Here is an 18,193-nt window from a genome sequence, read left to right as displayed (position 1 = left end):
GATAAAAAACCTCGTCGTCGCCGTTGAAAATGTGCGGAGCCGACCGACACACGTCCTGCCTCTACAAGCTCTGCCGCGGCACTGAGCTGGCGCAGCGCGCGTCATCGGTAATATAGAGTAGTTTTCAAAAAATTGCCAAAAAATTATAGTAGAATTTCATAAACACTAATGTATACCAACAGTATAAGCAAACGTTGCAGATTGCTTGAGTATGAAAATGACTTCGATATTAAGTAGATTTTCGTAGGAATTGACACTTGTTTCGGAGAGAAAATCGAGTTCGTTTTACTTTGATTTTCTCTTTCTCAAAGGTATGTAGGAAAAATATAGTTTGATATGCCTAAAGTACAGGGTATAAGTAATACAAAATAGCCAGGTTTAGCAGAGTAAAATTCTCAACATTTCCAAATAAGAGCTCGCCATTCAGTGCTTCACGGGGTTTTTCGGAAACGACCATCAGAAAAAAAATCATTACTAATTTAATAAGTCCTTTTTCTAATATTTACAACGATATTTATAAAGATAAGAAGACGCTTTTACTGGAACAAGTACTCATTGTTTCTAATAATGAGCGCAAAGTCCTGAATTTCGTCGACTAGTATCATCAATTTTGCATTATTTCGACTTTTCTTGTAAGAGCGCTCTTAAGTATTTGTATTATATTTCGTTATCTGCTTCTCTATCGTTCGAATATGCTAGTGGACCCTCTGAATGTGCTAGTGGCTCCCCCCATGCAGACTTTAGTTATGAGTAATATTCCCTATAGAAAAATGGAGCAAACAGGTTACTCTATGGTACCCTAGAGGCTGTACTAGAAAGCAAGCACATCCAATCACAAGATGGAAAGATGACATCCATCTGACTCTGGGGCCATACTGGAAGAGGGTTGCTGCAGACAGAGCCCAATGGAGACAGTTGGAGGAGGCCTATGCCTTACGGCACACTGAACTGAGGGATATATTATAAATAAATAAAAAAAAATCAAGTGTAATTTATATCGTTCGGAATAAATTGCTTTATTATTATTATAATATTTCCTATTGACATTGACATTGGTTGGTACGCTACAGATGTACCTAGTGCATAATCATAATTATTTTCCATCGTATTTTCACGGAAACGTAAGAACGTGTCTTGCTATTTCTCGGTACAAAAGGTTCAGATATTTATGAGCGCCTAGTTCGCTCAGATACTTAGGTAGCAAGCGAGTGCCTACACCACCGAAACACTTGATAAATATAGGGGTAGCCCCGTGAACGCTTCGCTGAGCATTAAGTAAGTAAGTAAGCTCTTTATTTGCATTAAATGTGGTAACAAAAGGTCTAAAATATTATAGTTGAAAAAGCATCACACATTTAGCTGAATTGCAGCATGCAAAATGTACACCTATATCTAAAGTCTCTTACAAGTCTTACAACATGCAACATGCAAACAATCTTATATACAATTAAGAGTTGAGAGCAAAAAGAAAATTAATATTAATCATTAATAATTTGGCTATTTTGAAATCTAAATTTATATAAATTGTAAAAATAAGGCAATAATTAATACTAAATGTCAGAATACGTAATAAATATGTCAATTTCTATAAATTGTTATTATTAAAGAAATCATTTAATGAATAGTAACATTCTTCAATTAGCCATGTCTTAAGATTTGTATAAAATTTATGTCCAACTAAACTAGTAATAGATTGTAATGCGGTAGTGAGTCACATTGTGAGTTATCATCGCCCTTAAAGATAAATAATATTAAAGTGTGCGGAAAGCGCTGGTGGCCTAGCGGTAAGAGCGTGCGACTTTCAATCCGGAGGTCGCGGGTTCAAGCCCCGGCTCGTACCAATGAGTTTTTCGGAACTTATGTACGAAATATCATTTGATATTTCCTGGTCGCTTTTCGGTGAAGGAAAACATCGTGAGGAAACCGGACTAATCCCAATAAGGTCTAGTTTACCCTCTGGGTTGGATGGTCAGATGGCAGTCGCTTCCGTAAAAACTAGTGCCTACGCCAATTCTCGGGATTAGTTGCCAAGCGGACCCCAGGCTCCCATGAGCCGTGGCAGAATGCCGGGATAACGCGAGGAAGATGATGAGAGTGTGCGGAAAGAGAAGTCGTGGAATGTAACGGAGCCCATACAATTCACGACTCTTCTCTTTCCGCACAGACTCTAATAATGTTTAGGTAAGCCTTGTCCTCCGGTTGACGTTTAATGATACACTGTCATCTTACATCACTACACCTTATAGAACAAAGTCCCCCGCCGTGTCTGTCTGTTGGTATGTATGTATGTACGCGATAAACTCAAAAACTACTAAACGGATTTTCATGCGGTTTTCACCTATCAATAGAGAGTCTTGAGGAAGGTTTAGGTGTATAATTTGTTAAGGTTTTGTGTAACCCGTGCGAAGCCGGGGCGGGTCGCTAGTTCAGTATAAAGACACAAAGCACATCGAAGACGAAAGAAGGAGAAGTACCGACTAGCCTAACTTATGCCACTTGATTCTTTTAAAAAATATAAGTAAAAGGAGGGGGGGCTACCCCCCATTCCAACCACCATGGCGCGGAACCCCGTGGTTACGGAGATATTCATGATTAAAGATTGTATGGAATTGAGTGCCTTTAATTTTCATCCCTTGGTTAATAATCTATTATTACCTTATATATGAGAAACAAATAAATTATATATAATGACAAGCTCGCGAAGCGTGGAGGCCGAGTGGATATGACGTCCTACTTTCAATCCGGAGGTCGCGGGTTCAAATCCTGGCTCGTACCAATGAGTTTTTCGGAACTTATGTACGAAATATCATTTGATATTTACCACTAGCTTTTCGGTGAAGGAAAACATCGTGAGGAAATCCACATACATCTGCGAAGAAATTCAAAGGTGTATGTGAAGTCCCCAATCCGCATTGGGCTAGCGTGGGGACTATAGCCCAAGCCCTCTCGCGCATGAGAGAAGACCTGTGCCCAGCAGTGGGACGTATATAGGCTGAATTATTATTATTTATTATTATTTCATGAAAAGCTCACCTGGCACCGAAGATGTCCTTTTTGGCCAATGAATACGCTCCTATGATCCGCAAGCGAAGCAAGAAGCTGTTTTCATCAGTCTGAAACATTGAAGTGACAATCAATATTCATTTGCATATCTAAGGCCCACTTGCACCACCCCACTAACCCTGGGTTAAGCTGTTAAACCGTTAACGCAGTGTCAAATGGCACTGGTAACCATGGTAACACCAGGTTTAACCGGTTCGAGGGAGCATCGTGGTAAAATACTCGTGACCTCATGATGGTTCCCAAAACGGCAGAGAGGGTAACGCCGCAGGAAAAGTTAGTGGGTATTCTCCTCCCTTCCCTCTGAGTAGCAGAGGAAATACGGGAGGAGCGAGTCCCACCTACCACCCCATCCCCAACGGGCCTTCGCAGCCCGGGGGTGAGATACGTAAATGTATTTAACCCTGCGAGAAAAAAAAATATGTTTAACCGGTTAACCCCGGGCTAGTGGAATGATGCAAGTGGCACTAAGAAATTACGAACAGGGTATATACATAATATTGTTGCATTTTTTTGTTAGAGTAAAGGCAGGGACAAACTAAATGTTATAAAATCTGAACCCTATAATTTGTATGCTTGGAAACATACGCAACGCACGACAAGCCATAGTATGCAAATATAGCTCCACAACAAAAGGGTAGTGCAGGGATTGGCAAACCGCAGCCTGCAATCTGAAAAAAGCTCTTTGGACCTATGCAGCGTACTACGTAGGCGAACAACACGCGAACGCGAAGCGAAGCGATGCGGCGCGCGGTCAATCAATCCTTCGATACCTATAGAAGTGTCCTACGTGGGCGATCTCGTTGCGAACGCGAACGCCTTGGGCCCGCCGCGCCGCGCCACGCCACGCCGCGCCGCGTCGCGTTCGCGAGTTGTGCGCTTACGTAAGACGCAGCGCTACAATTGCGGCTCTTCAAGACATCCATACTGTTGAAAATATTTTTCTGGCTCTATGGAATTTCTAAAACTGTTGGGTCATCTCTAGAAAAGTTTACTGACCCATAGGGTAATGTAATATGTACTAATAAACGAAAAGTCAGATACTCATTATCCATTCAGGTGGCGAACATTGTTTTTAGTTGTTTGAATTTTAACTTTGCTTCAATCAAATACATTTGAATTAGAGTCTCCCTGCGGGAGTTTGCCAGATGATAAAGAGAATTTTCCAAGTAGGCATATTACAGTCAACGGTAAAAATATGGGTGTAGACAACTTACTCAAAAATATGTCCCATAGTTCTTAATTCACTGACATAAGAGTTATGGGACATATTTTTGAGATGATTTGTACACCCATATTTTTACTGTTGACTGTAAAATGTGCTTATGAACGTCAAATAAAGCTACGCGATGTGCAAAGGGCTGCGATCGTGACCCACAAATGGTCTTGGAAGATCAGCACTGACTTTCGGGTCAGTATTATGCTGAGGCGAGACCATTTCGTGCTAAACTTTAACTCTTACCTATTTTATGTATACTCGTAGTTTTTAGTTATACTTTTGTATGTAATTTCAGTTTTAAGTTTATCATGAATAAAATACTTGATTGATTGATTGAACAATTTGTTAGTGTGAGAAACAGACATCATGCTATCACAATGAACACCTCCTTGTTATCAGTTTTTATTGATTATAAATGAATTGAAAGTGCAAAATCATGATTGATCATGATTTTTCTGTACCCATATTATATTTCAGTAATTTTTATTTCACAACCACTGTGAAATATTTAAATTTATCTGTAGGAAACTATTCCTTCAAGCTTGTGATATTGTATTACTCTCAAATTTTATGTTTTGTTTAACTTTCTTACTAAAATATTATAATTCATTTGCTGGTCATTAGATTCCTGTGAAATAAGCAACAGGGTAAAGATAATTGTTACTGTAAGCTTGTATGATATAACAACACTATTCACTTTAGATAGCCAAGTTTTTGAAGTTTGACATATCTTAATAACAAAACTTCCGTGAGACACAGACATATTAAATATATTAAGAACGGGTCACTCACGTATTTTAATTTGATATGGTAATATGTGAGTGACCCATTCTTAATATATTTAATTTGACTTAACTTCCTATCCTTTATTGATCTTAGTTTAAATAACAAAAGTAAGTATACCTAAGAACTCATTATTACTAACAAAATGTACTAACTCTATACTATATAAACTGTTATAGTATTCTATTCATGTTTATCTATCTTTTTTTTTTTTTTTTCGGCAAACGGTAGTTACTCCTCAACTTGTCAAAAAAAAACTATTATTTTTATTTTGTTATTAACTTCCTATCATTTTAATGTCTAGGATATGGAAACATTACCATTTGTTCAATTGTAAAGCTTGTATTTTTTTGCTCAACACAGCAATTACAGTCTTCAAGTTCACAGTTGTTTAAACACAAATCATGTCGGTTTCTTGCAAATCCAATGATAACATGAAATCACCAAGGTCACACTTTTGTTAGTAAATAAAATATTATATATTATTCAATGTGCTCTAATACCTAAAGATCTAAGGTAATTGTGTCACCTGCCTTAAATAGATATAGAGCAGCGATTCTAGCTTTAGCCATGCCAAAGTTAAAAGGCAAATCCTATTAAATGGCTTATCTACCTACCACCTACACCTACATACACTAAAATATCAAAACAGCTGAAATAGAAAATCTCCCAGCCGATTTTCATAATAACACAGTTACTTGCGATAACGTACTGTTAAATTGTCTTTTCTTATGTTACAAATATATTTTGTACACGAAGAAATAGCGATTGATCGAAAAACGTGTTTACAACAAGTAAATTGGTCACAAAAATTTGTGTCAACATGTTTACCGTTTTGATTTTTCGAGGGAATACTTTTATATGCTACTTACACGCGTGTCCGACTGCCAAGCCATCACCCATGTGAAAATAAACTAATTTTCAAACGAAATGAGTAATAATCCACATTCCTTGTAAGTCATAAGGTTGGAAGCAATCTGTTTTATGACACGTCGTTTGATCGGCAACTCCTCACAACTCAGTTCACACGTTAATAACATATGAAATTAGTTAACAATTATCAAATCTAAGATCTAACCATCAAAACTGCACTAATTCTCAACAGAATCATGTAAAAATACAAACAAAAAACTAAAAAATTGAGAAAATTATTCACTCTTTCTGACAACCGAATGACAGAATATTTTGTCACTATATTTTTTTTTACGCATAACGTTCCGTTATACGAAAGTTTTCGATTATGATAAAACATAATCCAGTTTTAGTGATGGGCCTATAAATAAAAAAGCAACATGTAGTTTTAAAGTTTTCTAATCCGCAAAGCAAATAGAGTTAGACCAAGAAAAGTCTGCAGCGATTTTGATAGCGCACGCAGTGCAAGTGTTATTTTAAACGTCAAACTTCTATGAAATTATGACGTATAAATAATACTTGCACTGCGTGGGCTATCAAACTCGCTGCAGACTTTTCTTGGTCTAACTTCTAGAATAGATTCGGTATGACTTGAATCTTGACTACCAAACAAATAAATCGATTTGAGTGCGATTATTTATAAAGAATATTATGTGATACACCAGCGATTAGATGCCTAGATTAAAATTCACTAGATGGCACTTTTGTGGCTTGGTTTTGGTCAGAAGTTTTATTATTAAAATTTCTTTTTTTAAATTACATTTATTTATGTTTCTATGGTGTTTGTAAGCGACTTATTATGATATAGAAAATAAATATAAGTATTTTACTTCTTTTTACTCCGCAGTTTTCAGTTGACAATCCAGTGGACAAAGATAATGCTTAATATTTTCTTAACTTCGTTTGAAGTTTTAAGACCTGAAGTTAAAAAAACTCTCTTTAATATTGTGCCCTTATTTTACCATCGACTAATGGTTCGGACATCGGTTAATTCGATCTAACAATTAATTAATTGCATTAAGCATCAATTAGATTAAAGTTAATTAGAATCGAATTTTTAAGAAGTTTACGTACATTGATCGCCAATCTCATTGCCTATTTAAAGTTTATTTATTTAAGTTATAAAAAAATCATTAAAATTACCTAAACGTTTCATGTAATTAAATTAATCTTTTTATAAACTAATAATCAATAGTAGTATTGCTTGGAAATGCTAAAATTATAGATTATCTTTTAAATTAATAAATAAATCGGTTGATGTTTAAAAACATAGCTGTTCAAATGGTTCAACATTAATATTTTCCACCTTTTAGCGAATTCCATTCTACGTTAAGTGAAATTAAGTTTTAAGTAAATTGTTTAAATAATTCACGTTAGCAACTAAATCTTAAATATTGATAATCATAAAGCTGTACGGTTACCATCAATTTGTCACTGACATAAACGCTGTCGAGAACGTAATTTACTTTCTATACATCTCGCTCGCACTCGCATATTAGTGCAAACGGGATGTATAGAAAGTAAATTACGTTCTCGACGGCGTTTATGTCAGTGACAAACTGAGGGTAAACGTTGTCAGGCCATTAGAGGCCATGACACAATTTACAATTTAGAGTTTTTATTTTCGGGAAAATATTTGCATAGCTTAAGGTTGTATGGGCGAGACGTTATATGTATTTGCGTTATATCTTCACACTATGTAGATAATCTTGACGGGTAATTAGACTATGAATATTCCGCACTCGTACAACGTCACGATAAATCACTACGTACTTAGAGTGACATCAATGTCTCGCGTCAAATGGCTCTCTATTTAATTACTTTTGATATTTAATACTTATACTTGATACTACGAATTGAAATCACCCAAAACATTTTACATCCACGAATTACGTACATCTGCGACGAATTCGAAAGGTGTATGTGAAGTCCCCAGCCCGCTTTGGGCTAGCCTGTGGACTATAGGCCTGTGCCGAGGGAAGTATTTAGGCTGAATTATTATTTTTATTTTAATCTATTACCTTTACACCAGCAATTCTTGTTTATTTATTTATTTATATGTATATTTAGTTATATATATATTTCGGGGATCTCGGAAACGGCTCTAACGATTTCGATAAAATTTGCTATTGGGGTTTTCGGGGGTGATAAATCGATCTAGCTAAGTCTTATCTCTGGGAAAAGGCGCATTTTTGAGTTTTTTTTTTATGTATTTTCCCAGCAAAACTCGGTCTCCCAGTTATTACATATTAACTTTAGGTCTGTTCGCTATTATGTAAATGTCAATCACGATTGACAAATGTTGTGCCCAGTGTACTAAAGATGATTAAAATGGATATGTACATTTACAATCAGTAGCAACACGTCATAATAATTATTTATCTGAGCACTTATATAGTTGAAAATATAAAAGAAAAATGACACTTTTAGATGACTACTTGTCATCTAATGAATTTCAGGCTACTTTAATTATGTATTTATTATATGTTTACCGGTGCACTGACATTATGGGTTAAGCAAGTCAACTACTCAAGTTTACGTTACCTGATACTGCAAGGATAACCGTGGTTCAGGTGTAGGCAGCCGGCTAGGCCGTCGCCATGAGGACCAGGATGAGGAGCGGCTGCGGGGCGCCTCCCCACTCGCAGCCATCTCCGTGAACCTTGCAGCATGCATAACTCCTCCAGCCATATCACTCATATTGCATATAAAATTTTAATACATCCCACAAACTCACACCGAAGCACTGCACCATTACTTTAAAGCACTAGGAAAACTATTTACAATTAAAACAATGGATTTCCGATAATAAATAGCACGTAAGACACTCTAAAGACTTAGAGTGAGCCATATGACTGCTCATATCTTATCAGGGCAAGAAATGGGCGCGATAAAAGAAGTCAGCGTTTACAATTAGCATTGCAGTGATAACTGTATCCTACGTACTACCATACTTATCAATTCATTTTGAACTTTATTTTTTTAACAAAAGATTATATTTTCCACTGATACGCGACATACACATATTGGAGAAATTGTTTTCGTGTTTATAGGTGATTGAAGATGAAAAGAAAACATTTTTTGGTGACTAGGTGAGGCCCGTTACAGATGAAAATTGTTATCTGTATTTGTAACGGTGCAGTGTCTTCATTTGTATACATTGGGTAGTCATGCAATAAGATAAAATCTCTTCTGTACCGTCAGGAGCACATTTTAAATTAGTTTTTTCTATGGGATACCTACCTAATTTAGTAAAAGAAGTATTCCTGTAATTAAGAAATAAGCTAACGTGTGCAGAACATTGTTTTTTTTAATGAAACAAGAAAAACCTTTAATGTGTTTTAATAACAATGCACCATATTTTTTTTTTTTAATTTTTAACAATATGTTCACTGGCCATATTAATTACCCCATGACGTTTTACGAGTACGTCTTCAATTTAATTGTCTTTTGTTCTACTGTTGCCATTGGCTATGACTGGAGATTTACTTTGTTCCATAGCCGTTTTATATAGATGTATGAATGGGTATTCCACCATCAGGCATAACGGCACAGAAAATAAGAAGGTTAGGACTGACACGCTGATTCCGTCCGCCATCTGGAAAAATTAAATTTGTGCACATACAATTTATGGAATAACTTTTGTAAAATGAGCATAGAAATAAATTAGAAAGGTTCAAATTTGCGTTTTTAAGTAAATTCAATTTTTACTCATTTTTCAATGGAATAATAGTTAAATACTTACAAACGTTCTACAGTTCTACAGTCACTATCAGATATATTAAAGCAGCCAAGGTGTTCGCAAATATCTAAACAGTGTCTCTATTATCAAGACGTTAAAGTGCATGCATGAACTTTGGCCGCTCTGATATATCTGATGACGACTTTATTTAATTAATTATTTATTCCACTAAAAATCACAAGTCTTTACATAAATATCTCAATCTAAATACTTACTATATTTGCTATAGATGCATTAAGAGGATACAGTCTGTTTGCTACCAAGACCCTGTTTACTATAATATGCATGAGAAGAGCAGAAAGAGATAGTCGACTTAATACTACCCATCCTGACCATTCTATAACGCTGCGGCATATATCTGAAAAATTAATATATATAAGTTTTTCTCACTTCGTTACCTATATATGTATTATTTAATGTTTAGGTGCTGCATCCCTTTGTGTCTATATTAATTAATTAAAACTTTATTATAATAACATTCCAATCCCACGGGGCAAATCATGCATGATTAAAAGAAAATCAAATCAAAAACTGTTAATTGGACGAAAAGCACTATTTTGTGATAAATATTTTACAAAACGGGGAATTTTAATTGCATTTCGAGATCTTTAATAAAGATAGCTGGATGAATTTCACATTCAAATATACAGATCGAACAGCAGCACTCCTAACTGTACATCTCTAGACCTTATTACAAAAGGCATAAGGTCCACCGATGTACAGTTAACAGTGTGGGCGATGGTACTGTACTTGAACCCCTTCTGAACCTCGGCCAGAGCCCATTTTGGCATGTAACCATGTAACCTGCGTGAGCACTATGCACGTGTCAAGCCTACTAAAACAGTGGTTAACACACTATTATACACAAATCCGAGGCATGTAAAGTCTCGACTCGAGATACAAAAGAGAACTTGTTAGTCGTAATACTCATGTTATGATAACAATTTTTGCACATTTTTTGTGACACACCTGGAGTTGCAGGCGTCCATAGGCTACGATGACTGCTTACCATCAAGCGGGCCGTATGCTTGTTCGGCAAAAACAAGAATATAAGAACTGATAGAACCATATTTAAAAAAAATTAAGCCGTTAATTAAATTACATTACATGCATACTAAGGCATTTCGGATTTAGGGGACAAAAGAAACGGTCAACTTTGAAACTAAACTGAGCAAAACTAAAAAAGTGTGAGTATAGGATTTATACCATACCGTCAATCTTAAAGGTGCATCCTAAAATAAAGATTGCCATGATGACAGCATACGTCGGTTTATCGATGGTAGCGTAAACCGACACGGTCAAATGTGATGTCATAGTAAACGTCAAAAAAAGACCCAAAAAAGCGTATGCAAAAGCCATAGGTACTGACAGTTTAAATGCGTAGACGAATAACTGAAAAATAAACAGAGGGCGTCAGATTGTTCATTGACCAAAATAGACGCCAAACCGGTTTAGAAAAGTTAACGCTTTATTTCAATGCAAAATAAATAAATAAAACATAGAAATAGAGAACTTTTTTTGATTTTAAGAAGTAGTAAATTAAACATTGACTTAAAACATGTTTAATACACGAAAAAAATGGTTGCTTAGTCGTAAACCTAGGATACCTACCTTATTGCTTTTCAGATCCACTTTTGAAGATTTAACATGCATATAAACACATGCAGTCAGTATACCAATAATGGCCGAAGGTAAGTTGCCCCACAAAGACTGATACAACAGGTGAAAAGACTTTTCGAACTTGAAGGAATTCAGAAGGTTTCTAGAAATAGAAGGTTGGTTAATGAGACTTTTATATTCTAAGAAATAATTATATAAACCTGCTTCCTTTTTGCACTTACACGTCAGACCGGGCCGTGTTCGGGCCGGAGCTTCCGGCACATCGTTTTCTATGGAAAGCATCGCGTGATCGCCTGTCATGTCATACAAAAGTAAGCCCCGGAAGCTCCGGCCCGTACACGGCCCGGTCTGACGTAAGTCATCCAAAGCTGATAGAGTCGCACCAAGAAAAGTCTGCAGCGGATTTGATAGCCCACGCAGTGTAAGTGTTATTTATACGTCATAATTTCATATAAGTTTGACGTTTAAAATGACACTTGCACTGCGTGGGCTATTAAAATCGGTGCAGACTTTTCACGGTCTGACTCTAGGTGCCAAATTAATGTACCAGAAGCCATAGACTTATATCGACTACATGTCTTAGTTAGGTACTTCTTCTATCTCTATAAAAAGTAAGTAGGTACGTACAAATACAAACGAGCTAAGTTTAACAAGGCGTTATTATTTACATACTTAAATATTTACACATAGTATTTACTTACTCTGGTTTCATTATTTGTAAACTTGGCTTCAGTTCTAGGAAGTAAACTATAAAAAATAATAACGCTAATGATGTCATAAGTAGACGCATCAAAATTTTCGGAATTTCATCTTTTCTTCGGACTAAGTATATGGTAATTACAGTCGTTAAAAGATATACTTGAAAATCCACTGCCAAATACCTGTTGAGAACAATAATACAATTAAATTATTTGGTGTGTCTATATAATATTAAGAACAGTAATATGTACCGAATGATTCAAATAATATGATTCATATTTGAGCCATACCGTCGTCGTAATAAATTAATTCAAAGTGTTAATAACACCCTTGACTAAAATACGAAATTTTACTGCTAAATATCTCTTGAGAACAATTATACAATTAAATTATATATTGTATAATATTAATAACAGTAATATGTACCGAATTGTATTATTTATATTTGAGTCATTCTCATTATGTACTCGTATTCTAAATTTTAAGACCCCTGCCAAAAATAGCACCTCTCACTATGGGTGCGTAAGAATCTCCGATTTAAATTATGAATTGATAATACATTAAAATCCTTTTAAGTAAGTAAAAACTCTGATTAATTTAATCCATTTTGTTACTTATCTTATTGTAACGACAATAGGCTTCTACTAAAGTTAGAGGAAATTAAAACGAAAAAATATATTTTTTTATGTAGGTTAATGAAATGATCTTCGTCCTGCAATCCATTTACCATGCCTGAGGATGGCAGCTGGGTGGATAGAGATTCTGCACAAGGAACAATTGACGCCAAAAAGTGGTACGGCAAATCTCTGCTTCACCTTCTACATGCTTCTTCCACAGTGGGCCATCACTTAAGTGGGGCACGAGCGTCGCTGATAGGCCAACCGCGGTTATGAAGGATGGGCTTATTCTGGAAATCAATCATAAAATATATTGATATTACCAATCACTTAAATAATGAAACCCACGTTGATACTGTTTCTTTTCGTAAAACATCTATATTCATTTGTTTCCTTATGTCTTTTCTTTTTAGTAATAAATAATTAAATAAAATTATAAATAACTCAAATCTATATATGAGTCACTTTGAGTTTTTATTTTATTAAATTAACCATTGCTTGAGGAAGGGAATTGCAATAATCAATAAGCATTTTAACAAGTGTAAGTGATATACTTATTTTTTATTTTTGATGCCTTAAAAAGATAACTTCATCAAACGAAAAATAACTTATTACAAAAGTGATAATAAAATCGCTTTACCTACCGAATATACCTTTCGATAACAGCCTCCAAGACACTGATATAACTTAGTTTTCCGTGATCAGCTTGCCAAAACGTTTTCATCGTTCTTAAAAAGCTGGTCATCACAATAAAGGTTTGAATAACAACAGTGCCATTGAAGAATATTACAAATTCAGGTCGGTCACCTACCTGAAATTAGGTAGATCAATTTTAATGTTAATAAAGGCATAAATCATTTTACACTATAAAATGATAAAACCTATTTTAGGTTTAAATTAAATGAGCAGAATATTGTAAACATCATCATCATCATCATCATCTCAGCCATAAGACAATAAACATAATATTCTGTAAATTTAACCCTCATGGGTCGCTTACTTATGTGATCGAAGTTTCTAAGGTGTTTAGAAGCCAAAGAACACTCAAGAGCAATGAAAGTAGGTTACCTTATCCTTATATGTAGATTTGACTAACGTCGTTACATGAATCCAATAGTGGCTGTATGCCAAATGGGTCTTAGCCTTACGTCAATATTTAATAAAATTCCAATTTAACGTCATCAAAATCTGTTGTCTTCAGATTTACAAACTAGCTTTTAATTTTGGATTATCAACAGATATTATTGTCAGATTCTTTGTTCACGCGATGAGAATTGAGAGTTTTAGATTGACTAATAATTAAGGAATAACGCGAGCATAATGAAGACTTACCAATTCCACGTATCTTGGATTTGGGATAAAACCCATAATAAGAGCTATTATTGTATGTGCAAAATGAACTAATACTGTTAATATAGCCCTGAAAAAAGAGAGGTTCAAAATAGTCTTTTAAAACATTTGCTGTTCAAAAGTTAATTTTATATTAATATTTAGCAATTTTTAATATCAAGCATTTAAGACAAGTAATAACTTCTCGTTATTTATAGGTAAGTACCTCATTCCGTGAAAGCACTGAAACGTCTGTCCCGATGTGCCTACATTATCTGTAAGCTTTCTCCAATTATTGCGTAGAGAAAACGCCATAATCCATGAATTTCCTGTTACGAGAAGATTAAATAGGATGGATTTTTAGAAATAAATTTAATTTTATGAATGCGGCTATGAAATCAAAATAATATTATAGGACAATTTTACACAGTTTAGCCTAATTGGCATAGTTCCACAGTAAGCTCAATATGGCTTGTCTTGTGAGTACTAGACGACGATGTATATAATATACACCATATATACATATACTTATATACATAGAAAACATCCATAACTCAGGAACAAATATTTGTGATGAACACACAAACAAATGCCCTTATCAGGATTCGAACCCGGGTCCTCCTGCTTCGTAGGCAGGGTCACTACAGACTAGGCTAGGAGGCCGTTTAAAATGATGAAAAAAATTTGATCAAACATGTTTTTGCGCTCTCAATTATTTTAGAATCATTCAATCAATCAATATTTTTTTATTGTGATAACATAGTTGAATTATGTACATAAGGTGATAACATTTTAAAAGCTTGTCTTTTGTTCTACCAGAGAAGGCATGCAATATTTACAAGTTATTTACAAGTACAAAAAAAACTAACAATTCAATATATACAGTAATGTAAAATTATTATAGAAAATTCAATGTCAAACTATTACACAAAAATAAATTACTTTGTCAAAACAAAACTAAAGGTAGGTACTTAACAATTCTAAAAATAGTTATTAGGATCTTGGCAACTAGATATTATTTATTAAATAGTCCTTTACGAAGTAATTAACATTTGTCTAGCAACCATTCCGTAAGTGTTTTCTTGGAGGACATTCAATGATACATTTAGGTAGCTGGTTATAAATTTGGATAGCCATACAGAACCAGTTATTTTTGTGAAGCTTGGCTCTAGAACTCGGCAAGAATAATTTGTCTTTATTTTTAGTGGATCTTGGATAGAAAGTACTCTGCTTTTCAAAAAAATCAGGATGTTCTCTTACAAACATGCACATCCGTTTGATGTACAAGCATTGGTAACACTTTTATTTTTTTAAATAAGGTCTACATGGTTCTAAGTAGTGTGTGTTTCACACGGCTCGTACACAAATTTTTTTGGACCGAGAATGCATCATTGATATCTATTGAATTTCCCCAGATAGTCAAGCCATAGCTAAGTAGAGATGAAACATAACCGTGATAAGCAGTTAGTGCTAAGTCTCTAGATGAGGTTCTGCTTAATTTTCTTAATGCAAAAACAAACTTCTCCAGCCTTTGACATACATAGGCAATATGAGCTTTCCAGCTACAAAATTTGTCAATAAATATACCAAGAAATTTGGGTTGTTTCGAGTTCTTCTAATTGGTAATTATTATATAGGTACATTCAGGTCAATGTCAGTATTTTTATATGTTTTAAATTGCACAATATCTGGTTAATGTTTATTTTTAATTTATTGGTGTGTATCCAGTCAATTATAACTGCGAGAGTTTTATTAATGTAATTGTTAAAGGTATTTATGTCGTCCGATTTCATTATTAGAGTAGTGACATCAGCAAACATTATGCAATTTATTTAATATGCAGTGGCATGTCATTAATATATACAATCAATAAAATTTATTTTATATTTATCATTTTAATCTTAACATTCTTAACAAAAAAAGATGGATTAATGATACCATCGCTGTATTTTTTTCTCATTCTAACTGTTCTAAATATTAAATAAAGAGTAGCTGATTTGACTGGTTTGTAAACATTAGTTAGACCCTATTAAAAGATATGTAAATGATATGTAATAAAAATTTGAAGACAATAATGGCGATGACGGACGTTCGTTTGCCATCTTTTCTAATCGTTTATTCTTAGACTATCCGGATATCGGATAAAATCTCAATTAGGTATAATCAATCAATTACTGATGTTTACCTCTGTGACCTACAATTGTCGCTGAACTTAATCTTTGAACTTATGGTTTTTCTAATTAGCTACATTTATAATGCACTTATACACTCACCTGTTGACCTTCCATCCTTGTGACACACGTCATAAGTCGTGCCAATGAAGTTTAAGAGTACTATTGTACAAATATATAATAAAAAGATTCGGTCTAACGTATCGAATGTTCTTTTATCCTCTCGATGTTTGCAATAATCAAATTCTGATAAATGAGCGCGAAGACTGAAGTCTTTTCTTATCTCCTGGTCAATGCAACGTTCAAAGGACTTTTCTAACGGTACTGTTTCATTGATAGCACATTTTCCGATGCTACCTAAACAAACGCCTCTATATAGTTTTGTATGATTAAAGTTTAAAATAGTATCTTCTGTGAGTTTCTGAAAAACAAAACGTATTTCTATTTTGTGATTTAAATGCATATTTTGTATAATTTTAGGAATACATTATAATTAAACAGAGCACATAAAATAATACAAAGAAAATACAGCACTTAAATCAATAGTAAAAACAAGATAAGTACCTTTAATTTGTCGAAGACTTGAGAAGGTTGTGATGCTTGTAATTCAAAAGTACCCACACAATAAACTGTATCTTTTTGAGACAAGCATTTTTCATAGTTATCTAAGGCGAAGAGTTCTGGTAATTTATAGTAATCTTCATCTAAAAATAAATATAAATAGTAATTACGTAACTATAAATTATTACTATTCCTTGATGAACTTAAAATTCAAGTTGTACGTTTTTTTTTTATTAAAAAGTATGTGAAGAGTACATTTAATGCTGTATAAAAATAATAATATATAAAAATACCTATACTATGGTTGTGTAATTCATGTTACATTTTTTGATAATTTGCTGATATTTCTTCTCTTAACTGTATGTACCAATATTTTAAAATTCAAGTAAATTAATCCTTAAATTAAATTAAACTTACCAGAAATTTTATATGATAAATTTAAACACGAATTTTTTGGTATACACGCACATAAAACCAAGATACACAATAGTATTATATTTCCAATTTCCATGATTTTAGTCTCATATACTAAGATATTCCCGAATGGATTTTAATTTATTTATTTATATTTTATATTTCTTTAGCACATCATTTCAACTTATGATCCTTGAGCAAGCTAAGGCGTTCGGCGCCCGCGCCGACGGTTGGCAAGTAAACATCGACACCGGCTCAATACTGAGTCAACCCTCATGATCGCCATTATGATATAATCGATTTTAAGATACTTTTATAAAATGTGTTAAGGATTTTTCAAAATATTTTAGTTATCTAACCATATTAACCTTGCAGTGCTGTTAATAATGCATAGATACAGCATACCAAAAAAAAATACCTACCGAAAAAAGTTTTATTTCTATGAAGTATAAGTATATCCTGTAAAGAAAGCTTTCAAGTCTCGTGACTTGTTTTTGCAAATTATTTACTGCACATTCTGCAATAAGCAATTCAGTTCCTTAAGTTCAAAAACTATTAGCGCACATGGGTTTATCCGTCCCTTCTTATTAAAAAAAAACGTACAAAGCGCTGTAAAGGTATGACCTTTTGATTGTACATGATACTTATTACTAATAGCCCCCCGTTCAAGGCAGGTATTGTGATAATTTTCGATATTTCGTCGGTTGACACAGTTTTGCTCAACTGCATCCACATAAGGAATTAGCAATAGGTCTTAAACAATAGTTATTTACGATACAGGTGCGGAAAAGAGGAAATTCGAAACGAGTGGCGATAAATTAAAACACGACCGAAGGGAATGTTTTAAATCGACACGAGTTGCGAATTACCTATTCGCACGTGTATCGTACAAAGTTTTACATTACATATGGGCCATATGGCCCTTTTGACATACGCGCGGAAAGTGCTCTTTCCCGCACTAGTTCGGGAAAGTAGGACCATATGTACTGTAAACATTTTTGCTATTTTAAAAACAACGCTTAAATCTGTTTTCTGTTTTCTACAGTGGCCTTATAAGCGGTGTTTT

The 18,193-nt window shown here is 34.2% G+C and overlaps 2 protein-coding genes across 3 annotated transcripts in view; both read right to left on the bottom strand.

The window, feature by feature from the left end:
* The window catches only part of LOC134798456 (E3 ubiquitin-protein ligase Nedd-4), a 75,496-nt gene extending 66,611 nt beyond the window's left edge, over nt 1–8,885 (bottom strand). Inside the window, exons 1-2 of the mRNA XM_063770897.1 lie at nt 8,519–8,885; nt 3,034–3,113 (exon numbers count right to left, since the gene is read on the bottom strand). Of these exons, the coding sequence (XP_063626967.1) occupies nt 3,034–3,113; nt 8,519–8,674 (236 nt within the window). The 5' untranslated portion in view covers nt 8,675–8,885. The remainder of the gene's footprint in view (nt 1–3,033; nt 3,114–8,518) is intronic.
* Nucleotides 8,886–9,349: 464 nt separating this feature from the next.
* LOC134798399 (nose resistant to fluoxetine protein 6-like) lies at nt 9,350–17,361 on the bottom strand. Of its 2 annotated transcripts, none has more exons than XM_063770816.1 (12): nt 17,131–17,361; nt 16,717–16,856; nt 16,255–16,573; nt 14,208–14,310; nt 13,985–14,072; nt 13,297–13,463; nt 12,763–12,942; nt 12,038–12,217; nt 11,328–11,478; nt 10,928–11,108; nt 9,932–10,074; nt 9,350–9,572 (listed from the first exon to the last, which is right to left on the bottom strand). In XM_063770816.1, the coding sequence occupies exons 1-12, from the start codon at nt 17,222–17,224 to the stop codon at nt 9,414–9,416; spliced, it is 1,905 nt and encodes a 634-aa protein (XP_063626886.1). In that variant the 5' UTR covers nt 17,225–17,361; the 3' UTR covers nt 9,350–9,413. The 2 variants fall into 2 exon arrangements, with proteins under 2 accessions (XP_063626886.1, XP_063626885.1); XM_063770815.1 differs by having other exon boundaries at nt 16,243–16,573; nt 17,131–17,360.
* Nucleotides 17,362–18,193: the final 832 nt, after the last annotated feature.

This window comes from Cydia splendana, chromosome 16 (assembly GCF_910591565.1).
Source record: "Cydia splendana chromosome 16, ilCydSple1.2, whole genome shotgun sequence".
Taxonomy (NCBI): Eukaryota; Metazoa; Arthropoda; class Insecta; order Lepidoptera; family Tortricidae; genus Cydia; species Cydia splendana.
Note: the sequence above shows the minus strand (reverse complement) of the source record. Positions and strands in the feature narration are given on the sequence as shown.